This window comes from Meriones unguiculatus, chromosome 4 (genome assembly GCF_030254825.1).
Source record: "Meriones unguiculatus strain TT.TT164.6M chromosome 4, Bangor_MerUng_6.1, whole genome shotgun sequence".
Classification (NCBI taxonomy): domain Eukaryota; kingdom Metazoa; phylum Chordata; class Mammalia; order Rodentia; family Muridae; genus Meriones; species Meriones unguiculatus.
The window spans coordinates 122,857,454-122,881,395 of NC_083352.1; the positions used below are offsets into that span (position 1 = coordinate 122,857,454).

Below are 23,942 nucleotides of genomic sequence, written 5' to 3' on the forward strand. Positions count from 1 at the left end.
AACTGTCTTCGCCTTGGAGACCACGCGGCCTCGCGAGATTTCGACGCGTCGCTAATAGGCGAGTCCGAGAAGCCTTTCGGAACCGGGGGAAGGAGAGGGGGATGGGATCGACTGTGGCGCAATCATTGCATGAGATTGGGCCACGGCCGCCAGTGCCTCACCGAGATCTCGCGATACTTCGCTCTTCCCCGGTCTGGAACATCGGGCAGTTTCTCGCGAGAGCCCGTGCGGAGGCTCCGGGAGACCCCGAGTGTTTGTGTGTGTATGTGTGTTGGTGAATGTGAGTACGGAGGAGCAGCGGCCGCCATTTCGGGGAGCTAGCCGACGCTGTCGCAGGGGTGGATCCTGAGCTGCCGAAGCCGCTGCCCTGCTCTCCGGCGCGGGCTCCTTTAATCCCATTGTGTCTTTTAGATTCGCTTGGGCCTAGACGCCCTCGGGGCCCGATATTCGGGTTGGGCAGTACCGCGGCCTGGGCCTAGGGGTTTAACAGTAGCCACAGCAGCGGCGGCGGCGGCGGCAGCCGAACTCCCGAGTCGAGCACAGGCGCGCGAAAGCCGGCACAGGTACGGGCCGTGGCGGACTGCTGTGGGCGGCCCTTCCGAGCCCGGGTGGGCGAGGTGCCGAGGCTCCGGGGGGCTTTTATCGGCCCGCGGCGGGGGAGGGCGCCTCGCGGCCACGGCGGCCTCGTCTTCGCGGCCGTGCCCTTCGTTTGCGCCAAGGGCACCGAGGGGGCGACGCCGGCGGCCGCACGGCCCTCCGCGGGGGCCGCGGGCGGCTCTGCCCTTCCGAGGCCGGGCTGGTCGCGACCTCCCAACATGGCGCCTGCCGACGGCTGCCTGGGTACACAAGCCCTCCCAGCAGAGGGAGTTCCCCTCTGCCGCCAAGATGGCAGCGCGGGTTTTGTGCGGAAGGAAGCGCCCTGCCTCGGAGCCTCAGCTGCGTTTTCAGCGGCTCCGCGGCGGCTTTTCGCGAGCCGAGGTTGGGGTTTTTTGTTTTTTTTTTTTGTTGTTTTTGTTTTTCTGCTCGTGTGTTTGACGAAAGAAGCCTTTTGAGATTTGGTGAAGCCTGTGTGAGGTGCATCGCGCAGTTACAGTCGTTGTAGGGCTTTCTAAGGGCTTTTCTCAACGTTTAAGTTTTGTAGGGGGAGGAAATTATTATTTTTTTTACTCGAAGTGGAAGTTGTTTACTTACAGCACTGTCTTCTTCCGTAGGCGTGTAGAGAAAATGGCAGACGATATTGATATTGAAGCAATGCTTGAGGCCCCTTACAAGAAGGTGAGAAAAACATGCCAGTGAGCTTTAATATACTTCTTAATTTAGCATTATTCACGAAACTACTGCTGAATTGTAAACTAACCTTCCCGGAGCCCTCTTGATTATCTTATCAGAGATGCATTACGTGTAACTTAGAAAAGTAAATATATGCTATTGATGTAATAATATTGTGCAGTAGTTTCACTTCAGCGTGATGAATAAATGCCCATCTATCTCTCTTTGTAGACTTGCCTAACGATATCTCACCTCTACTCCCATGAATTCACCTTTGATTCCAGTGTGAACTGTCAATCATAAGGTAGTAATTGAGTGACTTATCGCTGTACCGTGGTCCCCTAGGTAAAATGACTCAACTAAGAATTACCAGCTCCAGTTTGGTATAGCAAAAAGGTGAATGTAGTGGTTTGGGAAAATAGCAGGGGTCCAAGAATAATAAATCATAACCAGTCTCTGGCAAGTAAATCTTACAAGTCTTTAAAGGAATGGGTGAGATTTAAATTTTATTTTTATATAAATAGATAAAAGACTGGTGATAGTAAACCTTAAAACAGGCAGGTGTTGATCTGCTTTTCAGTTAATAATTACTAAAATTCTTGGATCCCTGAATAGAAACTAGCAAAACAAAACAAAACAAAAAAAGGCAAGAGGCAGTATCACAGCTTAGAGTCACTTGAAGACTGTTTTACTGTTCTCCATAGTATTTTGTATTTAATTAGGCCCTGCCATAGTATTTCACACTAAAAACTACAAAGGAATTATTTTGGCTAGTAATACAATCTGACCCATTTCAGTATCACAGTAAACACTCTTCATTCTTTCACCAGTTGGCGGTGAAAATAGCAGTATGCATGCATTATCACTGGTGTCACAAACCTTAGGCCTTGTAATTTAGCAGATATACTACTGTAGCTGATGTGCTCAAACTTTGAAATAAACATTGCGCTTAAACCCTTTAAAATAATACATTTGTCTTGGAGTGTAGCACGACCATGTGGTGCCTTTTGGATGAATTCTGATAGCTTTAAATAGTGTAATTTTGTAATACTAGACTCTTGAAGACATACTTTCTGTTTTAATGTTTCTTGTCTAAGTTTAACGTGGATGTAATTCCATGTAAACAGGTATGGAAGTAGGAAATGTTTAGGCTGGACTGGTGGATTATTAATTAACTTTTCTTGGGTTCTTGGGAGTCAACATTACTAAAGCAGTGTGAATCCCTGTTTGCTTCAGGGCGAGATGTGTGACAGAGGTGGCATCAAGCTCTTACAGTCCCAACCCTCCAACGGAAATGGGCGAAGATCTCAGGAATGGCATCGGTCACAGGAAATGGATAGTGGCTGGCTGCTAGCATGGCCACTTGGGGCTTAGGCAGAAATAGAGCCATGGTACCGACAAAAGGGACAATAGCTCATGGAATAAAACTCAATGACTTCATGTTTCATAGAAATATTTAACCACTTCAACATTGTAATTCCGGATAACTTCTTTAATATCTAAACAATGTAAGAAAGTAAAATATAACATGTTAATGTGGAAATATTTTAATTTTTGTTTCTTCATGACTTAATTATTAGCAACAAAGTGGTTAAACGTATACCATCTAAATTTTTTTATAGCCTTCCATGTAAAACTAAATAAGTAATTAGTTTTAAAATTGTCTTGTATTTTCTTATTCCTATTCCCTTTACCCTTTGACAACTTGAAATATTACCACTTCGTCCTCATGATGTTCTTCTATCAACCTTGCTTAGGATGAGAACAAGTTGAGCAGTGCTAACGGCCATGAAGAACGTAGCAAAAAGTAAGTCTGAGCAAGGAACCTGGGAGGGTGGGTGCTAAACTTCTTGTAGAAATCTGTTCTTGTGGCGAGAGCATCAAAATATGGTTTTTCTTCACTTCTTAAGAAACTTGTCACAACTCTTTGGGATGAGAAAGTCCTTCAGGATATAAAGCTGTGGCCTTTCTGGTGCAGACTTAAGGATATGGTTTCAGAGACCTTCTGGACGCTGCCCTCCAAATCTTCCACGATTCTCTTGAGTTCTATAATGTTGTAAATTTGGAAACTTTGGTTTAATTTTTGGAGATGTGATGAGACTATTAGTTAGAAGACAATACATTAGGAAAAAAATACTTGCCATGGCAAGTACTGTTTATCTTCATTCTTTAGAGGAATCAGCTATGAGTTATTTCTGTTCCTTGCTGCTGCTTAAAGGCCTTTTTGGTAGTAATGAAAGAGCATACTTAGTAATTTTTAGTGAGATTTTTTTTCTTTATTTTCTTGGGCCTTTTTATCTCCAGTGTATCTAAGGAGACCATTAAGAATATGTAATATATTTGAGTTAGATGAATAACCCTGAAATAAGAACTTCATGCTACAGACATAGTACAAAATAGTGTACAAAAAGGTATAGTAACACTTTAAACAGGACCCAGTTTACAGGGTATCTGATACTGTCAAATTACCATTCAGCTCCCAGATTAGTGATTCTTCACATATAATGAGCGTTAAAAATATTTTGTTGTATCATGGCCCCATAATACAGAATGTAAACTGACAATTAGCCACTTTTTTGACTCTTTTTGGCCCTTTTCCTCCTAAGAGCTCAGAGTGCCTCATAATAACTACTTCAGTCATCTTCATAACACCTTTGTTAGTTAGGTAGCTTGATATAATCATGAAATAGATCGAAAAAGTTGTTGTAGGTTACTTAGGTTTTATATGCCAAGGTTTTATAATGTTAAGGTGGTAGTAATGAAGTAATTTTAAATATGTGGGTTGGCTGTTCAGGTTTATAATTCTCTCACTTATAAGCTGTGACAGAAGTTCAGTGATGGTGGCTTATGCCTTTAATCCCAGCACTTGGGAGGCAGAGCGAGGTGGATCTCTGTAAATGCCAGGTCAGCCTGGTCTACAGAGTGAATTTCAGGATAGCAAAGGAAACCTTGTATCAAACAAAACAAAAGGTTGAGGCATGATGATCATGAATTCAGTTCTATATTTTGTAGTGAGAACGTGTAAAATAAAAAATGATGGTAAGAGGGAAGAAACATTTAATTTGCAGGAAAATTTTTTACACAAGTTTAGGTGGGAATCACTAATAGTTTTTTAGTAGTCAAAAGTGGGTACAGGAAATCCTTTGACCACGATCATAGGATGCATTTTTAACCTTTGTCAAAGTAACAGTTTCCTATAATTTCAGTTTTATAATTTTGTACTGAAAGCCTATAGGTATCTACAGTTTACAAAAATTACTTTAGATGTCACAGTGACTTAGTAAAATGTTGCTGTTACTAGTGACTTAGTAAAAAGATTTTTTTTCTTAAGTGGGAAAAGAGGATAAGCTTGAATGCAAATGTACTATTCTCTAATGCCACTTCCCACTATCATCTTCAGGTTGTACTCTTTTAACTGTATTTAAACTTAAGATCACCAAGCTCTTATGAGGAATTTGAGCATTATGTGTTCCATGAGAGATAGTGTGCGTTAAATAAAGCTACTATCTCCTATAGTCGGTTGGGTAATTTTAACATACAGTGTTTTATGGGAAGACTTTCAAAATATTTCTTTAGTTACAGCTGATTTATATTAGGTGATTGCCTAATATAGTCACAAAGTTTTTATCCGGTGATTTGAAGGAAAATGCCATTAAAAGTAACTGAACATAGTGTAGCACAAAACTCGGGTAGATGAAACATAAAACAAATAGTTGCTCTTGTTTTAAGATAATTTGCTAATCTGAGGTAGATGTTATTTATTTTGTGTGGTTCATGCTAAAATTTGAATTCAAAGTCATTGAATGTTGGAAATAACTATTGCTGATAAGGTAATAAAAATAAGAAACTGCACTCTGACAAAGTTAGCTAAGCATATAAATGCTTTTGTTTAAAAAACTAACTTGGTTGCAACATAGTGTATTATATCCTGGTAGTAAAGGAATCAACCTATTAGCCTGTTTTCTGAAGAGTTACAACTCTGAGTTTGTCAAGGCCTCCAATAAGCTCTTAAGTACCCTCATGGAAGTATTTGTTACTGTAACCAGATTTGCAGTCTCAAATCCAACTTCATTTTGTTAGTCTTTAAAGAGTCATTTAGAAAAGGATACAGTTAAAATATATTGGCTACTGTGGTTTGGATTATCAAATCTTGGAATAAATGACTTTTCTATTTTTTTTCTTATTTTCCAGAATACTTTGCATTTAAAATTTAGATCTTCTTACATGGAAGAGGTCAAATCCAGTTATAGCAAAACACCTTTACAGCAGAGGCCATATAACCAAAAAGTCCAAAGGCCCAGTGGACCATTACTTCAATGATGTTCAGTACAAAATTCCACTGCCACTAAAGACTTGGGAAAGTCCCATTTAAGTTGTAACAGGATTTGACTATTAGGATGGAATTTATAACCATTTCTCTAGTTGAAAATGTTCTCTAACACTGGAATTTGTTCTGGAAAATTATCGTGGTTTCTACAACAATCTTTAGACTGGACGGTTGTATTTTCAGATATTTTAGCATGTTGTCTATTTACCTATCTTGGGTTGCCTTCAGATGTGGGTGGGGATTTGCTTATGAAAAGTCTAGCAAGAAATTAAGTTAAAATGAACCCAGTTTTTGTTTGTTTGTTTTTAAACTAATTTGGCAGAATAAGATCAGTACCTGTGAGAGGTATATAGGATTAGTTCTGCTATGGGCCATCGTTGAGAAGAGCAGGAACATAACTTTTTTTTTTTTCCTGGGGAACAATTAATTTTTATCTTGTCCCCTAATTTGAATTAATATAGCTAGGAGTTAGGGTTTTAGCCATCTCAATTCTTTTTCCCCCCAATCTCAGACTTCATTAGCCCTAAGAAATAGTGTCAGGGTTTGAAACATTGAGGTTGGAATGTTAATTGTTGTCCTTCCTGAGCATTGGAGTTGCTTTGACTTCTATATGAGTGTAGCCTAATTTTCTGTCATGTGCTACCTAGCATATTTCTGACAGTCAGGTGGATTATCTTGAAATTTTAGACAAAGTTTCTGCCTCCTTGGAAAGCTCTACATCTCCTTGTGATTGGAGTGTGGGTTTCAAGATTCCAGAAGGTGGGTGTCTTCATTTTCTATTTTCAATGCACTCTAAGATGACCTGTTTACAGGTTCTCTGAGGCACATCTCAGTTGTTCTTGTGCTAACTTTGCTTTGATACAGATTAAATAGCTCATTCATTTTCCTGATGATGTAGAGTTGTCAAAATGTTCAGACTTCAAACCACTTATTCCACATTTTGGTGGAATAAATTTATTTTAAAATGTCTTTCACTTTATGTTGAAATATCTGAAGGCACCTCTAATTTGGGTGATGACAGGTACAGATTTCAAGGTTTAATCATTAAACCAGTGGGTGAAATACCGTGAGGAACACAGAAATGAATGGAAAGATAACTGGCTTTTTTTACTATGAAAGGAAGGTCAGGTTGTATTAATTACTTCCCACAAGCTTGTATAAACTAGCTTTCAACGGGCATTTTTAATTTCATTACAGTTTTAAGTTGAATGCTTGTAAATGGTCACAGTAAAATCTCAGGTTGTCAAAGTGAATTTTACTGCATTCTTAGTTTCCTTTATTATTTCTTGTAATTTTGCCTAAGAAAACCACATGCTATGTATATGTTGTTTTGAAGAACAGAATATTCTTACATGTGATATACAATGTATGAAAATTAATTTGAACTAAATTGTTAATGGAAAATTTTTATGTGACAATTAACTATTTTTTTTCTGAATGTGAACATAATGTAACTTTCATTGCTCTAGCTGTAGATTATAGTAATGCTAATTGGTCTGTTGTGTGAATGCCAGTTACATTTTTTTTTAAAGTTCATGCTTGGTTTTCTACTTACCGGCAAGTCCTGTTTCAAGCTGTAGCTGCCTCAGAAGATCATTGCAAATTTTTCCTCTTAATCCTGTCTGTCAAGTCTTTTGACTATCTTCAGTTAATATGAAGCAAAAGATTGGATGTTAAGTACCATACCTAGGAATTGTTTTTCCTAAAGTATAATTTTGTACCATTGTACAGTGGTAGAAATACATTTACAAAAGGATAAATATTTGACCATAAAAGGAAGTATATATTGGTTGGTATTTAATCCAGCATGGTAATAGTACATTTCTTTTTCCTTCCTCAGGAGAAAAAAAAGCAAAAGCAGAAGTCGTAGTCATGAGCGAAAGAGAAGCAAAAGTAAGGAACGGAAACGAAGTAGAGATAGAGAAAGAAAAAAGAGCAAAAGCCGGGAACGGAAACGGAGTAGAAGCAAAGAGAGGAGACGAAGCCGCTCACGGAGTCGAGATAGAAGATTCCGAGGCCGCTACAGAAGTCCCTAGTATGTAACTGTCATCAGGATTTTTGTTACACATGTTTAGATACCAGTTTATCTGCAGGAAAATGAATTGAGATTTTGTTTTTCAATAACAGATTTAAAATGTGTTATTTTAAACAGATTTAACAGTGTGTGGACTGATAAATTAACTTTAGGATCTACTAGACTTAGCAGGTTTTTCTCTGACCAGCTAGAAATTGCATTCTAGTTTAAATTAAAACAAAGCACTTGAGTTTATAATAGAGAAAGCCTAAAGTGTATGAAGTGTAAAGTACAGGTTGATAAATCAGTTAATAAAGTCTTGTCTCTTGCTAGCTGAAATCTTTATCAAGTTGTGTGCTCAGTTGTTATGCACAATACTCTTGTATTTAAGGTTTTAAAGTAAAATAACAGTGCTTTGTAGTTTAAGTTATAAGAATTTCCATGTATTATTTAGGCATGCTTAGAATTAGTTCATTGTAGTTGTTCAAAAAAATTCACCTGTCTGGGATTATGATGGCTCACACCTTTAGTCCCAGCACTCAGGAGGCAGAGGCAGTTGCTTCTCCTGAGTTTAAGGACAGCTAAGGCTTACACAGAAAGCCTGTCTTGAAAGATTAAAAAATTTTTTTTTTATTTTAATAGCCTGTATTAACAGCTTTGAAAAGAAATGAAACAAGCACAATCCTTCCTTGATTCTTATTAACAAAGCCCTTAATTCTTCACTAAGTGTACCTTTGTAAACCACATTTAAGCATACTTATGCTTAGGTGGTGCCAGTTGTAGTGGGTGCAGGTTTTAGTGTAAGCAAAAGCATGGGCCTTTCCCCCACCCAGTTGGAGTTACAGGAGGCTTTTGTGCCCTTCATATGTGTGGATGCTGGGAACTGAACTTGGGGTGCTACATAGGTAGTGGTTCATTTACTTTTTAAAATTTAAGTAGTAAAGAATTGATGTTTATAGTCATCTTTATCATCGTCTAAGCATTTGTTAAGGAATAAACTTGCATATAAACTAAATATTGAATAGTGACTGTCAACAAAATACTCAGTACAGTTTGTGAGGTACTGGTATTAACTGAAGGTATTTGAGTTTGGATTTGGGATTTTTTTATTTATGAATATAGTTTTCCTTGAGTGTGGATGCCCTCGTGTTTCTAGGTTCCTTCTGGTTGCTTATATTACAGACTTTGCATGCTGATAATGGAACCACAATGCTCTTACTTAATTCTGAATTATATATTATAAATTTTTTGTTCATTTTCTCAAGATGTACATTCTTTTAAGATTGTTAATTGTCTCACAAGGGTGAACTAAATAAGGGACATCTATCTTTAAAAATACTATTTGTTGAGAATGGATTTACTATTTTTGTCTGCCTCTCCTAGTATGTTTAAATTGTGTTGGGTTTAAATTAAACTTTGTGGAGGTTATAACTGGGCTGTTGTTATAAGGGAGAAACCTAATGAGGACCAGTAGAGGCAAATATTTGTGAATGCAAGGCCAACCTGGTTTTTGTTGGTGTGTTTCCAGGGATATGAAGTTACACCCTCTCTCAAATACTGTTTTGTATTCTTAACAGAGGAGAAAGAAAGTAGGTTGTTAAATTATATATATTTACATGAGTATTAATCCGTCCAGTAATTCTGTTACTATTGGGGGTTATTGAGGCAGAGGAGGATCACTGCTCATTTGATCTACAAAGTGAATTGTATGCCAAGTCAGGCATATGTACCCTATCTCAACATCAACAACAAAAGGAGTTTCAAAATTGAATTAGAAAGGACAGAAGAATTTTACTTAACTGCTTCGTTATAAGTTGATACAGTATTTTTAAAATACTTATTACAAATGTTGAGAAAAGCACCTTTCATTTCTTCATTTTACTGAGCCTAATTAAGGGTCTATAATATGACCCTTAATTGAGTATGATTGAACACTAAGGGACATATCTTATGAATCTTGTAAGTCAGTTTTACCTTTTAAGAGGTACAAAAATTGTATTATGAGGGAGTTATTATACAAACCCTCTTTATTATTGCAATATTAGTATTGGGCAATGGGGAACAGGTCTATTCCAGTAGTGAAAATTGTTTTGAATCATAAAATTCCCCCTTTTTTGCTGAGTGAATTAGTTTTACATCTTTTATATATTCTGTTCCATAACAAATAGTACATAGTACATTAAATGTGCTTACTGTGTGGGAGTTGGGCATAATGGCACACATTTAATTCTAGCACTACAGAGACAGGACTTTTTGGAGTTCCATGCTAGCTAAGACTACATTGTGAGCACCTGTGTTAAAAAGAAAAAATAAAAGAGTCCAGTGGGTGTGGTGCTACATGCCTTTAATTGCAGTACACTGAAATCTTTGAGGCCAGCCTACTTTATAGTGAGTTCCAGGAAGGGTAGGGCTATTCTCTGTCTGTAAGGGGTTAGGGAGAAGAAAAGATGGCTAAAAAGAGATGACTAAGGTGGCTGCAGGCTTGTAATTCAACACTGAAATTCTGTCACACCTGAGTTGGAGGGAGCAGGAACAGGAGTCATTCTTTGCTACATAATGAGTTCACTGAGACTTGTCATAAGATATTGTGTCAAAAAGAACAGCAAATATTTATGTAATGTAAGTACATTTTTTCTGTCAAGAAAGTACTTTATAGTAAGCTGATGCTGGGGTGAGAGGGCAGAGGCCTTTGTTTTTACCCTTTGTGTTTTTAAAGACTTGTTCATATGTTCATCATTATGATTGAAATGCTAAATTAAAAGATGTGATGGATTTTTTAGAATCGAAAAAAATTTGAGGCTGTAATTTTGTTCTTGGCACCTCTAACCTGGTCCAGGATAGAAAAATACAAGGGCTACAGGTCTGAGATAAAGTTAGGATTTTTCTAAGTTATTTTGTTTTCTCTAAACAATGTTAGACTTGCTGGAGAGCCCATGATCTTGATCTTAGCAAGACCCTAACCCTGTAACTAGTGTAATTTTGTGTTTTCTTTTTAGCTCCGGACCAAAATTTAACAGTGCCATCCGAGGAAAGATTGGGTTGCCTCATAGCATCAAATTAAGGTTTTTAAACATACTTCTGAATTGTTTAAATTGTATTTTGAGGAACTAATGTGATAGAACCTGTTTGGGTAACTTGTGAAACTTTAACCTTGCAGCAGAAGACGTTCCCGAAGCAAAAGTCCATTCAGGAAAGACAAGAGCCCTGTGAGGTAGCTGTTGGTCTTTTTTTCTCCCCCTTTAAATTTGTTCTGTGAAGTTCTGCAAACAAAAACCTACTTCCTCAATTTATCTAATGATAATGATCACATTATTTCACTTTCTGTTGAGTATTTAAAACAAGGCTTATGAACTTTCAATAGTTCTATTCTTAATCTGAAAGTACAGATACATCTTTTGTGTTACATGAGCAGAATTTTGGTAGCATCATTAGCTTCGCTTTAGGCATCATTTTATATGGAATTAGTAATAACATTTAAATCTCTTGTGGTAAAATTAGACAACAATCACAAGTTTTACTGTTTGGCATTGTTGCACGAGAAAGTGCATTTTAACTTATTAGTCTTAATGAATTGAATGTTTATTTCTGTTCTTGAAGATTTCTTGAATTCCTTCCTCAGTAAGTTTCAAGACTATATAATTTATCATTTTTCTTCAAAGCACATTTTGTCATATGGTAGCATGCATCACTAACTTGGCTCACTTCAAGGGGAATATTTTAAATTTATTTTCATTGATTAATTTGTTTTTTAAGGCAGGCTATCCCTTTGTAGCTGTAGCTCACTTGGAACATTTTATGTACACCAGACCTTCAACTCCACCTGCCTGTGCCACTCTAGTGCTGGGATGAAGGTGTGTGCAACCATGCTCATGGCTTTGGCTGTCTTAGATCTCAAAGAGATCTCCTACCTCTGCCTTCTGAATGCTGGGATGAAAGGTGTGTGCTCCAAGGCCCAGCACAGATTTTACTGTAAAAAAATTTTTACTTAGTTTTTATTTTTATGAGCAGTGGTGGTGTAAGGGTGTCAAACCACTTGGGACTGGAGTTACACAGCTGTGAGCTGCTATGTGCGTGCTGGGAGTTAAACCCGGGCCCTTGGTTAGAGCAGAGAGCCATCTCCAGCCTTCAATTTTACTATTTTAAGATTATGTATTCATGTGAGTTCCAGTGTCTTAAGGAGGCAAGATGTATGAAAAAGAGGCAAGATGTATGAAAACCAAGGCCTTGGAACTAGAGTTGTAGCTGGTATGAGCCACACAACATGGCACTGTTACCTGAAATTGGGTTCGATGGAAAAGCAGTACATGTCCATAATTGCTAACCTATCTTTCTAGCTGTTTAGGCTGATATTACTAAGATTTATAAAATGTAATGATAATAGAGAAAATAGTTTTTCTGAAGTACAGTAACTTAAACCTTTAATCCTAGTACTTACAAGGTTCACCTCCACGCTGGTGACAGCTACTAACCAGCAGATCTGCAAGGGCTGTATGGTGATATCCTGTCTTCAAAAGAAAACATTAAAATAATAAAAGTTTTGGGCAGTGTTTCCATACCACCCTTATAGAGGAAGAGGCAAGAGTATCATTTGAGTTCAAGGCCATCCTGGTCTACAAATTCCAGGACAACCTTAGCTAAACAGAAACTGTCAAAAACAAGAAAAAAAATTAAGCCTAAAATTTGTATTGATTTACTATTTTCTCTTGAGTGTTTGCAGTTACATCTGTTTATGTATGGTTTTTTTTTTAACTATTTTTTGTTAAAGTTGATCTCATTTAACAGTTAAAACATTATATTTTATTTTTTCCAGGCAGGTTTTTTTTGTGTAGCAGTGAGATCTCACTTTATAAACCAGTGTGGCCTCAAATTAGAGATCTACCTACCCTTGCTTCCCTAGTGCTGGGATGTTTTTGTTTTTAAGACAGGGTTTCTCTGTATGGTGGCTTGGGCTGTTGGCTCTGTGTATTAGTTTTAGTCATTTAAAAAATGCCAATACAGTTGTAATTCTTGTACTTAAGAAGATTGCTGGAGTAGAATACACAGATAAAGCAATTTTTTGCTTCTTTCATTTTATATACCAGAGGAACATGGGTTTCATTCTGACATTGATAATTTGCAGTTTTAAATTTGTTTTCTTGATTATTTGTGACATTCATTACACAGATTTTGGCATTTTTATTTCTGTCATTTAGCTTCTTACTGGCTTTTTAATATGGAGATAATGCAACTTTAGTATTTAAGGGACAGTAATTTTATGCTATTGAAACTGATTTAGTATGACTAGCAGAAAAACTATCAGAAGACAGGCTTTGATTTTTTTTTTTGTGGTCATTTGATAATAGATATAAAATCTATGCAAAACTACTTAAAAAAGTGACAACTACATGAAAATAATTTTTAAAATTAATGTTTTTCCTTAAAAACTGACTATCTCTCTGTTTATAGTTTTGCTCAAGTGTATTTTAAAAATTATTTTAGGGCTGGAGACAAACCTCAGTGTAAATTATTTGCCTAACGTGTCAGATGTTGGCTTCAATCCCAAGCAGTGCACAAATTTTGAAAATATGTAAATTTACATGCCTCAAGGTATAAAAATTTGTTGTTCTGCATCCTCATTAATTGTACAATTCCTGGGTTCAATTCCCAGCACCTACATGGTAGCTCAGAGTTATTTGTAACTTAGGTTTTAAGGATCTGGTCTTTATTGGCTCCTGTATGAAATTAGTACACTTGTATACACATGGGAACCTACCTTAGATGTGCCATTTATGTAAGAATATTTAACAAATGTTCATGAACATCCTTGTTTTATGAGTTTGTGCCAGACTTTGTTGGCAGATACCTTAATCCCAGTCCTTGGGATGGAATAGGAAGGTGGGCCGCTGTGAATTTGATGTCAGCCTGGTGTACAGAGTGAGTTACAGGATAGCCAGAGCTACACAGAGAAACCTTGTCTCTGAAAAAAACAAAAATGGGGTGGGGGTTGTGGCCAAGTATGTATGCTACATTAGACCCTGTACCCAAATTTAAAAAAAGTTGCAAAGTTAATTCTGTGTTTTTTCTCCTGTTAGGGAACCTATTGATAATCTAACTCCTGAGGAAAGGGATGCGAGGACAGTTTTCTGCATGCAGCTGGCAGCACGAATTCGACCAAGGGATTTGGAAGAGTTTTTCTCTACAGTAGGAAAGGTAACTGCTCACATTTAAAGACTGCAAGCTGGTAGACGTGATTTTAGTTATTGGCAATGTATTTGGTCATGGAGACACAGCACCTTAAATTTCAACACAAGGTCCATCTCTGAATTCAAGGATATCCAGAGCTACACAGGAGCTGTGTAGTCAGGCAGGTCTTAACAGATGACTTTAATCTCAGGCCACAGCCAGGTGGATCTTAGTTTGAGGCAAAGCCTGGTCTAGAAAGAAGGTTCCGGGACAGCCAGAGATGCACAGAAAACCTTTTCTTTTGGGGGAAAAAAACAACAAAATGTCCTCAAAAAAGTGAGTGTATTTATTGTAATAAATAGAACATTGTACTATCCTTACTTTGTTTTCACTTTAATTATATTATTAAATGTGAGTGTTTGCATATGTGTGTGTGTCCATTTAGTGGTCGCTGTGTGTATTCTAGGCTGATGACATAGTTTTAGAAAACTAGCTGGTCCTCATCAGGAGAAGACTGATTATGTTCTCTGCCTACTTTGGTTTGCTGTTGATGTTTCCTGAGTGATACACAGAAGATAGTTTCAGGAGGTCATCCAGCTCCTACAGTTTCTTATGACACCTTTTCATTATGGTCTCCTCCTTGGGTAGGCGTATGTTGCAGATGTAACAGCCAGTTGGCTGTGTTGACCTAATTATGCAGTTCTCACTTTGACCACGGGTTGCTTTCTGAAATGGTCTTATGTGCTGCAGAAAACTGCTTTGATGTGAGGTGAGGAGGATAGCTACCCCTGCTGGTTGGTATAAAGATAATTAAAATGTGGTTTGAAGTTAGAATGGTTTAGGAAAATGGCAGTGTTATATTCTGTGGTCCATGGTCTCAACAGACATGGAGATTTAGTAAGTTACAGTACAGTTAGGGATTATTCTCTGTTCTTCAGTCAGGTATGAGTTCAACTAGACAGCTGTTTGTTGGTTAATCCTCAATAGAAAAGTGCCACATTGCACTTTTTGGGCAGTCTTCCTGTTGATGAGCATTGTGTTTTGTAGGTAACACTGCAGGGTAGGACTATTGATTGCTTTTCTCCATTGGCAGCTTGTTTAAGCACCTTCCAGTACACTGAGAGCTAGTCCTCAGGGAAGAGGCTTCCAGGTCAGTTCCAGCTGCATTCCTCCTAGTCCTGTTTCCATATTTCCTGCTTGTCTCATTAGCAATAACTTCATATTTTTGGAATGGAACCAAGGATAACCATAATAGGCAGTTTTGCACACTTCATAAAAGGGGAACAGGCAGGCAGTGGTGGCTCAGCACTTGGGAAATAGAGGCAGGCAGAATTTGATGCTAACATGGTCTACAGATGAGCATCTAGGACATTCAGGACTACACAGAGAAACCTTTCTTGAAAAAACAACAACAAAAACCTACAAAAAAGGTAAAAAATAAAGAGAATAAATATAAAAATTAAAAAATAATTGGAGCCGGGTATGGTGGTGCCAACTTTAATCCCAGAACTACTCAGGGAAGCAGAAGTAGGAGGGTTTCTGACTTCTAGCCCAGCCCGCTTACAGACTGAGTTCCAGTACAGCCACAGCTACACAGAGAAACCCTGTCTTCAAAAACGAAAACCACCCTGATACTCCTGAGTTAAGTTAGGCAGGAGTGCTGCTTGTCAGAAAAACAAAAACCAGACATGGTTGTCCTAGGCTGCTTTAAACGGAAGGCTGATAATTTTGGGTTTCATCTCTCTAGTCCATGGTGAAATAGAGAACAGACTGACTAAAGTTGTCCTGTAACTTACACAGTGTAATACTTTTCCTCAAAGACAGCCCAATAAATTATCTGTTATTTTAGGAGCAAGTCTTGGGTGGATGATGTAATCCTAGTTGAACATAGGTTGGGGCTAAATGCTGAAATCCTATCTTTATTAATGGGGATTTTTGTGGTTGGTTTTGATGTTTTGTCCATCTCTTTCTTTTTTTTAAGACAAAGTATCTCTGTGTAGCTCTGGCTGTTCTTTGCCTCCTGAGTGCTGTCACTGAAGGCATGTGCCACCATGCCTGAGTATTAATGATTTTGAATCTCACTGTGTAGTACATCCTGCCCTCACGCTGAAATCCACCTTCTTCTGCCTTATTCGTGCTCTATTAAAGACATGTGCCATCACCCTGATTTCTGACTGACATTTCTGACTGACATAGTCGAGGCAGAGGTATACAGATTTATGTGATTTTAAGGCCAGCCAAGCTTACCCAGTGAAGTCTAAGCCACAGAAACATGTATTGCGAATGACATCTGATAAAAAGTTTTTTATGTGTTGAAATAATTATATGTGTAGTTTGTTCTGGACTATTTCACTGCGGAATAGTAACTGTTATATATTTTTTTTAATTTTAGGTTCGAGATGTGAGGATGATTTCTGATAGAAATTCAAGACGTTCCAAAGGAATTGCTTATGTGGAATTTGTTGATGTTAGTTCTGTGCCTCTAGCAATCGGATTAACTGGCCAACGAGTTTTAGGAGTGCCAATTATAGTACAGGCATCACAGGTAACTTCTTAATATAGTTATTGAGCCAGATACTGCAGCACATAGGGCAGTGTCAGCACATAGGGTTAGGCAGGCAGATTGCCGTCAGTGTGAGGCAGCCTGGACTCATTATCTAACAGACCTAATTATAAAATTGGTTCAGAGAATTAATTATTGGTTAAAAGTAAATCAGTGTGATTTATAAGGCTTGTAGAGTAGTACTAGTCAGTGGTTTTGTACCAATGTGTACATAGCAATTAGCAGAGTGTAGGTTGACAATTTAGCAAAGTAGGGTCTTGTTACTAGGATTTAGAGATGCCTCTGCAGTTAAGTCTGCTTTTAGGAGACTGCTGCTTTTGGGCCTCTTCTCACAAGAGAGGCAAAACACCTCACAAATTTAAAAAAAAAAAAAAAAAAGATGGCTTTTATGTAGGCAAAATAGCAACGATTTACTTGGGTAAATGTTTTGGTTATGTTATTCTCTTATACCCTTTTTTACTAAGTTAATGGCTTGTAAGTATCAACTTATATTTGGGTATGTCTTTTAATGAGTACTAAATATGTTTACAAATACTCAGGAAACAGCCTTTGTATTTATCTCGAAAGCACAAGGCAAGTTACTATGGTTTAGTTTTGCTTTATTGTTTATTTCACTGAGGTATGAAATAAAGTATGTATTTTTTATATAACTACCATGTACTTTAAACCTTATTAAAATGGTAAAATGCAACCTTTGACATCACCTTTTTAGTGCAGAACGTAGGGTCAGAGGATCTCTTGCTCAATGGTAGAGTGTTTGCATAACATGCACATCTCAACTTTAATATTGCAATTTAATGCCCTTAATGACATCCAGTATGTTATACATCTCTCAGCACCATTCTTCCTTTGAAAATCTTACAGGGGCTAGAGAGATGGCTCAGAGATTAGGAACACTTTGCTGTTCATCCTGAAGGTCCTGAGTTCAATTCCCAGCAACCACATGGTGGCTCACAACCTTGTGTAGTAATCTGGTGTGCAGGCAGAATGTTGGAGACATAATAAAGAAAGAGCACCTTACAGAACTTTTTTATGCATAAGTCAATTTCACTTTGTCTAAACCAAATGCATTCTGTAAATTATTTTGTTCTGTGCGTTTTGAACTTTGGTTTATATTAGTGTTGGATTTGGTTTTTTTTTTTTTTTTTTTCCTTTATAGGCAGAAAAAAACAGAGCTGCTGCAATGGCAAACAATTTACAAAAGGGAAGTGCTGGACCTATGCGGCTCTATGTGGGCTCGTTACACTTTAACATAACTGAAGATATGCTTCGGGGGATCTTTGAGCCTTTTGGAAGGGTAAATTTAGTCCTTTTTTTGTTGTTGTTGTTGTTTTTTCTGACTTGCAAGCTTGGATTTTTTTTGCCAGTGTGGGAAATCCTTAAAAAAAAAAAGTGTTGGCCTTCACAAAATTTTATTTGTGGGAATTCTTGTTTGTTTGGGTTGAGTTTTTTGAGAAAGGGTTTCTCTGTGCTGTCCTGAATGTCCTGGAACACTTTGCAGACCAGGCCAGCCTTTAAGTCAAAGAAAGCTAGCTATCTGTCTCTGCCTATCAAGTGCTTGGATTAAAGGCTTGTGCTACCATGCCTGGCTTGTAAAGAAAAATTGTAATGGGCGATGAGGGTAAAGCACATTTAATTTTTTTAAGACTATCTCAAGGGGTAATTTTGTCTAACTTAATGCCTTTAAATTTTAGATTGAGAGTATTCAGCTAATGATGGATAGTGAAACAGGTCGATCTAAGGGATATGGATTCATTACAGTAAGTAATTGTCATCTATTACATCAAGCAATTCTTGTGTGTTGCTTATGGATTGTTGGGAATGAATTGGTGTTTTCAAGTGATTTGATTTACAGACAGCTATATTTCTTTAAAATGTATTTTAATTCTTTGTGCTGTGTCCATTTTGGTATGTGCTAGTGAGTGGTGGGGTCCGTAGAGTCTAGCCCTATCACATCCTACTGCCAGTGGAGTATGCAAATACTTTTGACATTTTCTCTCAGTGTAACTCTGCCTATTGTAACTCTCCATGGAGGTTGGGCTGGTATCAAACTAACATTTGCTCCTCAGTGCTAGGACTAAAGGCACACACACTGCCTTACCAGGCTCCTTATGCACATTCTTACTGTTTAAAATGAAGATCTATGAAAATTCTTACTTTTCAAGTCATGTGATCCTACTATATTAGCATTTGGTCCGAGAATTAAAGCTTAAGTTACTATACCTGGCAGAATTAACAGCCACATCCATGATTGCCTTGATATTACAGGTGTCATGTACCCAGTTATGTAGTTAAAGCACTAGAGAGTTTATGAAGTGCCAGCTTGATTATTGTAAACCTATCTGCCATCACAAACTACTTCTTTCTGTTTTTGGCACCAAATGCAGCTTCTCAATAAGCTTTACTAGTCATGTGCCACTTGCTGCTCTCATTACTCTTGTCTTTGTTTTTGTCTCTGTTTCTTAGTAATTTGGGGATATAATTCAAATTTATACTTGGAGTTTTTCAGATAAGTTATGATGGTACCACACATTACGCTGTTTAAAGTCCCTGGAATAGCTAAAATCATCTATCTTACCTGTTTGTGGCATTAGGCACCTGGAGTAGATGTTTATTTGTGGCACCAGAGATTCACTGTGTTGCTTTGTCTGGCTTGGAACTTGCTATGGAGACCAGGCTGGGTTAGAATACAAAGATCTGTCTGCCTTGGCTTCCCAAGTGCCAGGATTAACGCTGTGCTCCATCAGACCATCTATGAATACATACATAAGATTTCACAATATGTTATATTTTGGTCAGGAAATGTTTATATGTGAAAAACATGGAAAACAATCATGTAAGCCATAAAAAAGTTAAAAGTTTGGATTAGGATTCAGTAAAATAGCTATACATTATAGTGAAGATTTACAGTCAAAGGGTGACTTGGGTTTGATGACTGATGAGGGTCAATGGTGCAATTATTTTAAGAAGTGGCATCTATCTGCTTTACATGTAAATGGGATGGATAAGCCTTTGTTTACAGACCCACCGGTTAAAAGGAAAATAGTTTATCACATAGTTGAAGAGAGGAAATAAAATCAAATGAGAGACTAACAAAAAGAATGTAATTGGGAGCATTTTAACTTTGTACTCAGTAACATTAATGTTGGGTTTGGCTTTTGTTTATTTGTTATAGATTATATGGTTTTTCATGTTAAAATATTTTCCTGTGTTTTTTTGTCTTCTGAGACAGATTCTTAGTCCAGGCTATGAACTACTTATTTATTTGCTTGCTTGCTTATTTATTTTTGGGACAGGGTTTGTCTGTGCCTGTGTAGCCCTGGAACTCCTTGTACATTCCAGGCTGGCCTTGAACTCAGGTAGATTTTTATCCTACTGAGAACTGGGGTTAAAAATGTGTCCCATTAGACCTGGCTCCTTCAGCTCATTTTGTATTTTATATGGCTTTGAATTCCTGGTCTTCTTGAGTTTACTGGGGTTGCTAATCCAGGCCAATATACTTGGGTACTTGGGTAGAGTTGTATCTTTCTGCATCTCAAAAAGAGTTAGGGTTATAAATTCTAATTAGTAGTGTTTTTTTTTTTTTTTTTTTTCATGAGACAGTTGTAGCAATATTCTGATCTTACCACTCAGAAGTTGGAGGAGAGGATGTCAAGGCTTCCCATACCCACTCCTACAACAAGATTTAATTATTTACCTCAGACAGGAAAGACTTCTACCCCCCAGATAACTGGAGTTAAAGATGATGTGCCATCATTCCTGGACACTTTTTTTCATTTAAATAAATTTATTTATGTGTTTGTTTATTTGTATGTGTATTGTTGTATGCCACATATGTACAGCTTTCCCCGGAGGTAGGAGAGTGCATTAGATAATCTGGAATTGGAATTACAGTTGGAATTGGAATTACTAAGGGTGGATCCTAGGGACTAAACTCAGGTCCTTTGAAAGAGTAGCAAGTACTCCTTTTTTTTTTCTTTCTCTTTAATTATTATTATTATGAATACAGTGCTCTGCCTGCATGTGCGCTTGCACAACAGAAGAGGGCATCAGATCTCAGATGGTTGTGAGCCTCCATACATTATAGTGAAGATTTACAGTCAAAGGGCAACCTGGGCTTGATGACTATCGAGGGGCATTGCTGGGAATTGAACTCAACCTCTGGAAGGGCAGACAGTTCTCTTAACCTCTGAGCCATCTCTAGCCTTCTGTGGCAAGTACTCTTAACCACTGAGCCATATCTCCAGACCCCTGAAACATTTATATGGAAAGAAAAGGAAGCTTGATTAATGTTGTTCATAAGAGGTGGTGTGATGATAATGTAGGACTGTGAAAAGGACTGGAAAGAAAAAAGAAATTTGTTACATTTAGTGTGGGGGCTTCTGTTAAGTTTTTAGGTTACTGTCCTTTTCCAATCTGGGCACGTAAGATTCTTTTATAAATTCAGCTAGGTTTCCAGCCATGTTGTCACACTTTTAATCCCAGCAGTTGGGATGTTGAAGTAGTTGGATTCCCAAGGACAGCTTGCTCTAAATAGTGAATTTTGAAATGTAACATAGTGAAACTGGGTTTTGATAATTCATTTTTTGGTAAACTATCTTTTATCATCATTTGCAAAATTTATAGTCTTAATTTTACATTTACATTATTTATTAGAGTTTTTATACTTGATTGGTAAAAGATTTATGGAGGTACTTTTTCACTGTAGTCATAGATGCAAATTAATCAAATTCCTGTTGACTTTTAGTTTTCTGACTCAGAATGTGCCAAAAAGGCTTTGGAGCAGCTTAATGGATTTGAACTAGCCGGGAGGCCAATGAAAGTTGGTCATGTTACCGAACGAACTGATGCTTCTAGTGCTAGCTCGTTTTTGGACAGCGATGAATTAGAAAGGACGGGGATTGACTTAGGAACAACTGGTCGCCTGCAGTTAATGGCGAGACTTGCAGAGGGTAAGTTTTCAGTAGTTACTGATTTAACATGGATAGAGTGGGGAAAAGGAAACGTAGCTTGAAAAGTACCAAATAGAAAACACATTGTGTTAGTTGGGAGTTAATTTTTATTTATAGGAGTACATTGTATATTTTATTGACCTTACTGCTTATGGTATGCTGGAGGGATACAAAGTGAATAAAGTGTAATTAATAAGGAAAAAATAAAAAAAGAAATGACTTGTGATTACTTACATTGGCTTACAAATGTAATTACTCTTATTTTGAGGGTGTACTAATCCCATAACATGGGTTGGAGGCCAGAGCACCACTTTGAGGGGAGTAAGTTTTATTGTGCTAATATGAGGGTAACAAAGAGTGCAGGTTATCACCTTTGGAGCTAGGAATGTCTTAGTGTGGAATTGTTTTCCTGGCATTTGTGAGTTGACCACATAGTGTAGTTCCCCAAAGTTTGGTTTCTCTGGTGTTAACATAATAACTTGAAGAAATTCTTTCACAGGAACTGGTTTGCAGATACCACCAGCAGCACAGCAAGCTTTACAAATGAGTGGCTCTTTGGCATTTGGCGCTGTGGCAGGTAGGAATTGAATCTTTTCTAATTTGAAATCATTGTTTTTTCACCTAATTCGAAAATATGCCAAATTCTTTTTGCATTTCAAAGGACTAACTGAGAATTCAATTCATTAAGTACTTCTATCATCTTAAGGATTGAAAATAAGTATGGCTTAGTGTGTAATTGCCTGTGACACTATAGCATTGTCTCAAGTATAGTTTGAGTCATTACTGTTAATGTTCCCAGAATAATTAGAATTAAGTTTTGTTTTAACAGTTACATTACTAGTAATACAGAGAAAGCTGCTTATTTAGATCCCCCTCCCCTGTTTCTATGGTAAGGAACCTTGACAAAGCAACATAACAAAGAGCTCTAAATTTGCCCAGTTATAGGTTCTTCGACTCTGTGCTCAGAAACATCTGATGACTCCAGTACCAGCACATCTGTTTCTTCTGACACTTGAGGCCACAGTGTACACAAGCATAGACATACATGTAGACAAAAGGCTAACACAAACAGAAACTAAATAGTCATTAATCCAGCAGCTAAGCTAATGTCTCATTTTTGAGATGTCATGGGTAGAACAGTATACAGTAAATGAGATATTTTAGCCAGACATAATAGTGAGGACTTTGTGATACCAACATTGCGGATATCAGGAACCATTACCATGATTCGGGGCTACAAAATGAGCCCCTGTTTTTAAACATTAATGTTTTTTACCACAGATGTCCAGAAATTCTTACTGATACAAGTATGCCAATTTCTGTTCTATGCTCTTTGGAAATCAACACCTTGTTACACTTTAGATTATTAATAATCCAAATGTGCCAGAGAGCTGTTCCTTTGCACATGTTTTGCATATGCTAAAACATTTTTATATTGCTATTAAGATGTAGGAGTGAGACTTGAGATTACTCTTCACCCTTCTCTCAATTCCCAGCATCTTCATTTAAGTCCCATTCCAAGTGATTCTTACTGTTTGACTGTAGGTTGGTTCAGATACACTCCTATAATACATGCCTATGCACATATTTAAAATTAATTTTGGAACGGCCCTTTGTCTTCACATTGTTACACATCTAAAATTAAGAAAGACCCTGATTTTTATTAAACCATATTCCTGACCTTGAAATCTCAGTATGTGGTTTAAAATTTTTGTGAATCAGTAGTCACACAGTCCTGCTTTCTGTAATTGAAGTGACCTCATTTCAAAAACACTCTAGAGTACTGATGTTAAGATGCTAAGCAGCTGGGTGTGATTGCATCTAATTGTTTCCCTTCGGTTTCTAGCCAGCTCAAGGGACAGCAGTTCAATTCACTTTTACTCTAGTTCCAGGGGATACACATATACACAGCATATACTCATTGATAACAAAATAGAAATAAAGATAAACTTTTATTGTTTAAAAAGTAGGGCTGGAGAAATGGCTCAGAGGTGAAGAGCACTGGCTCCTCTTCCAAAGGTCCTGAGTTGGATTACCAGCAACCACATGGTGGCTCAAAACCATCTATAATAAGGTTTGGTACCCTCTTCTGGTGTGCAGGTGTTGTATGTAGGCAGAACACTGTATACATAATAAATAAATTTAAAAAAAGTAATAGGCTGGGGATGGAGAAATGGCTCAGAGGTCAAGAGAGCTGGCCTTGATTCTAGAGCATCTAGAGGTCCTGAGTTCAATTCCCAGCAACCACATGTTGGCTCACAACCATCGTTTTCCTATTCTGGCATGCAGATGTATATGTAGGCAGAACACTGTACACATAATAAATCTTAAAAAATAAAAGGCTGATCAATAGGTTCATGCCTTTAAGCCCAGCACTTGAGAGACAGAGGCAGGCGGAGCTCAGTGAGTTTTGAGTCCAGCATAGTCTAACGAGAGAGTTTTAGGACTACCAGGGCTACATACAAAGAAACCCTGTCTTCAAAAGCTGTAAATTTAGAGTTAAAATAATTCTTTTGAGGCAGAGATAGCCTGGTCTGTATAGTGAACTCTATGATAGCCAGGGATATGTGTAGAGAGTCCTTGTTTCCAGAAATATAGGAGTATTTAATATGTTTCCTTTTTTCAAGGCCACATTTTCATGTTGAAAAAAAAAAG

The 23,942-nt window shown here is 37.6% G+C and overlaps 1 protein-coding gene across 8 annotated transcripts in view; it reads left to right on the top strand.

Annotated features, from left to right (window-relative positions):
* The first annotated feature begins 214 nt into the window (after positions 1-214).
* The window catches only part of Rbm39 (RNA binding motif protein 39), a 31,843-nt gene continuing 8,115 nt past the window's right edge, over positions 215-23,942 (top strand). For 2 of the 8 annotated variants that reach the window (XM_021640486.2, XM_021640487.2), the window contains exons 1-12: positions 215-563; positions 1,212-1,275; positions 3,027-3,076; positions 7,437-7,631; positions 10,607-10,672; positions 10,768-10,821; positions 13,682-13,799; positions 16,165-16,317; positions 17,495-17,632; positions 18,030-18,095; positions 21,083-21,287; positions 21,787-21,864. In XM_021640486.2, the coding sequence (XP_021496161.1) occupies positions 1,225-1,275; positions 3,027-3,076; positions 7,437-7,631; positions 10,607-10,672; positions 10,768-10,821; positions 13,682-13,799; positions 16,165-16,317; positions 17,495-17,632; positions 18,030-18,095; positions 21,083-21,287; positions 21,787-21,864 (1,174 nt within the window). In that variant the 5' untranslated portion in view covers positions 215-563; positions 1,212-1,224. Of the gene's footprint in view, positions 564-1,211; positions 1,276-1,500; positions 1,574-3,020; positions 3,081-6,283; positions 6,360-7,436; positions 7,632-10,606; positions 10,673-10,767; positions 10,822-13,681; positions 13,800-16,164; positions 16,318-17,494; positions 17,633-18,029; positions 18,096-21,082; positions 21,288-21,786; positions 21,865-23,942 lie in introns of those variants that run through there. The other 6 variants (XM_060382964.1, XM_060382963.1, XM_060382966.1 and 3 more) reach the window with 6 other exon arrangements.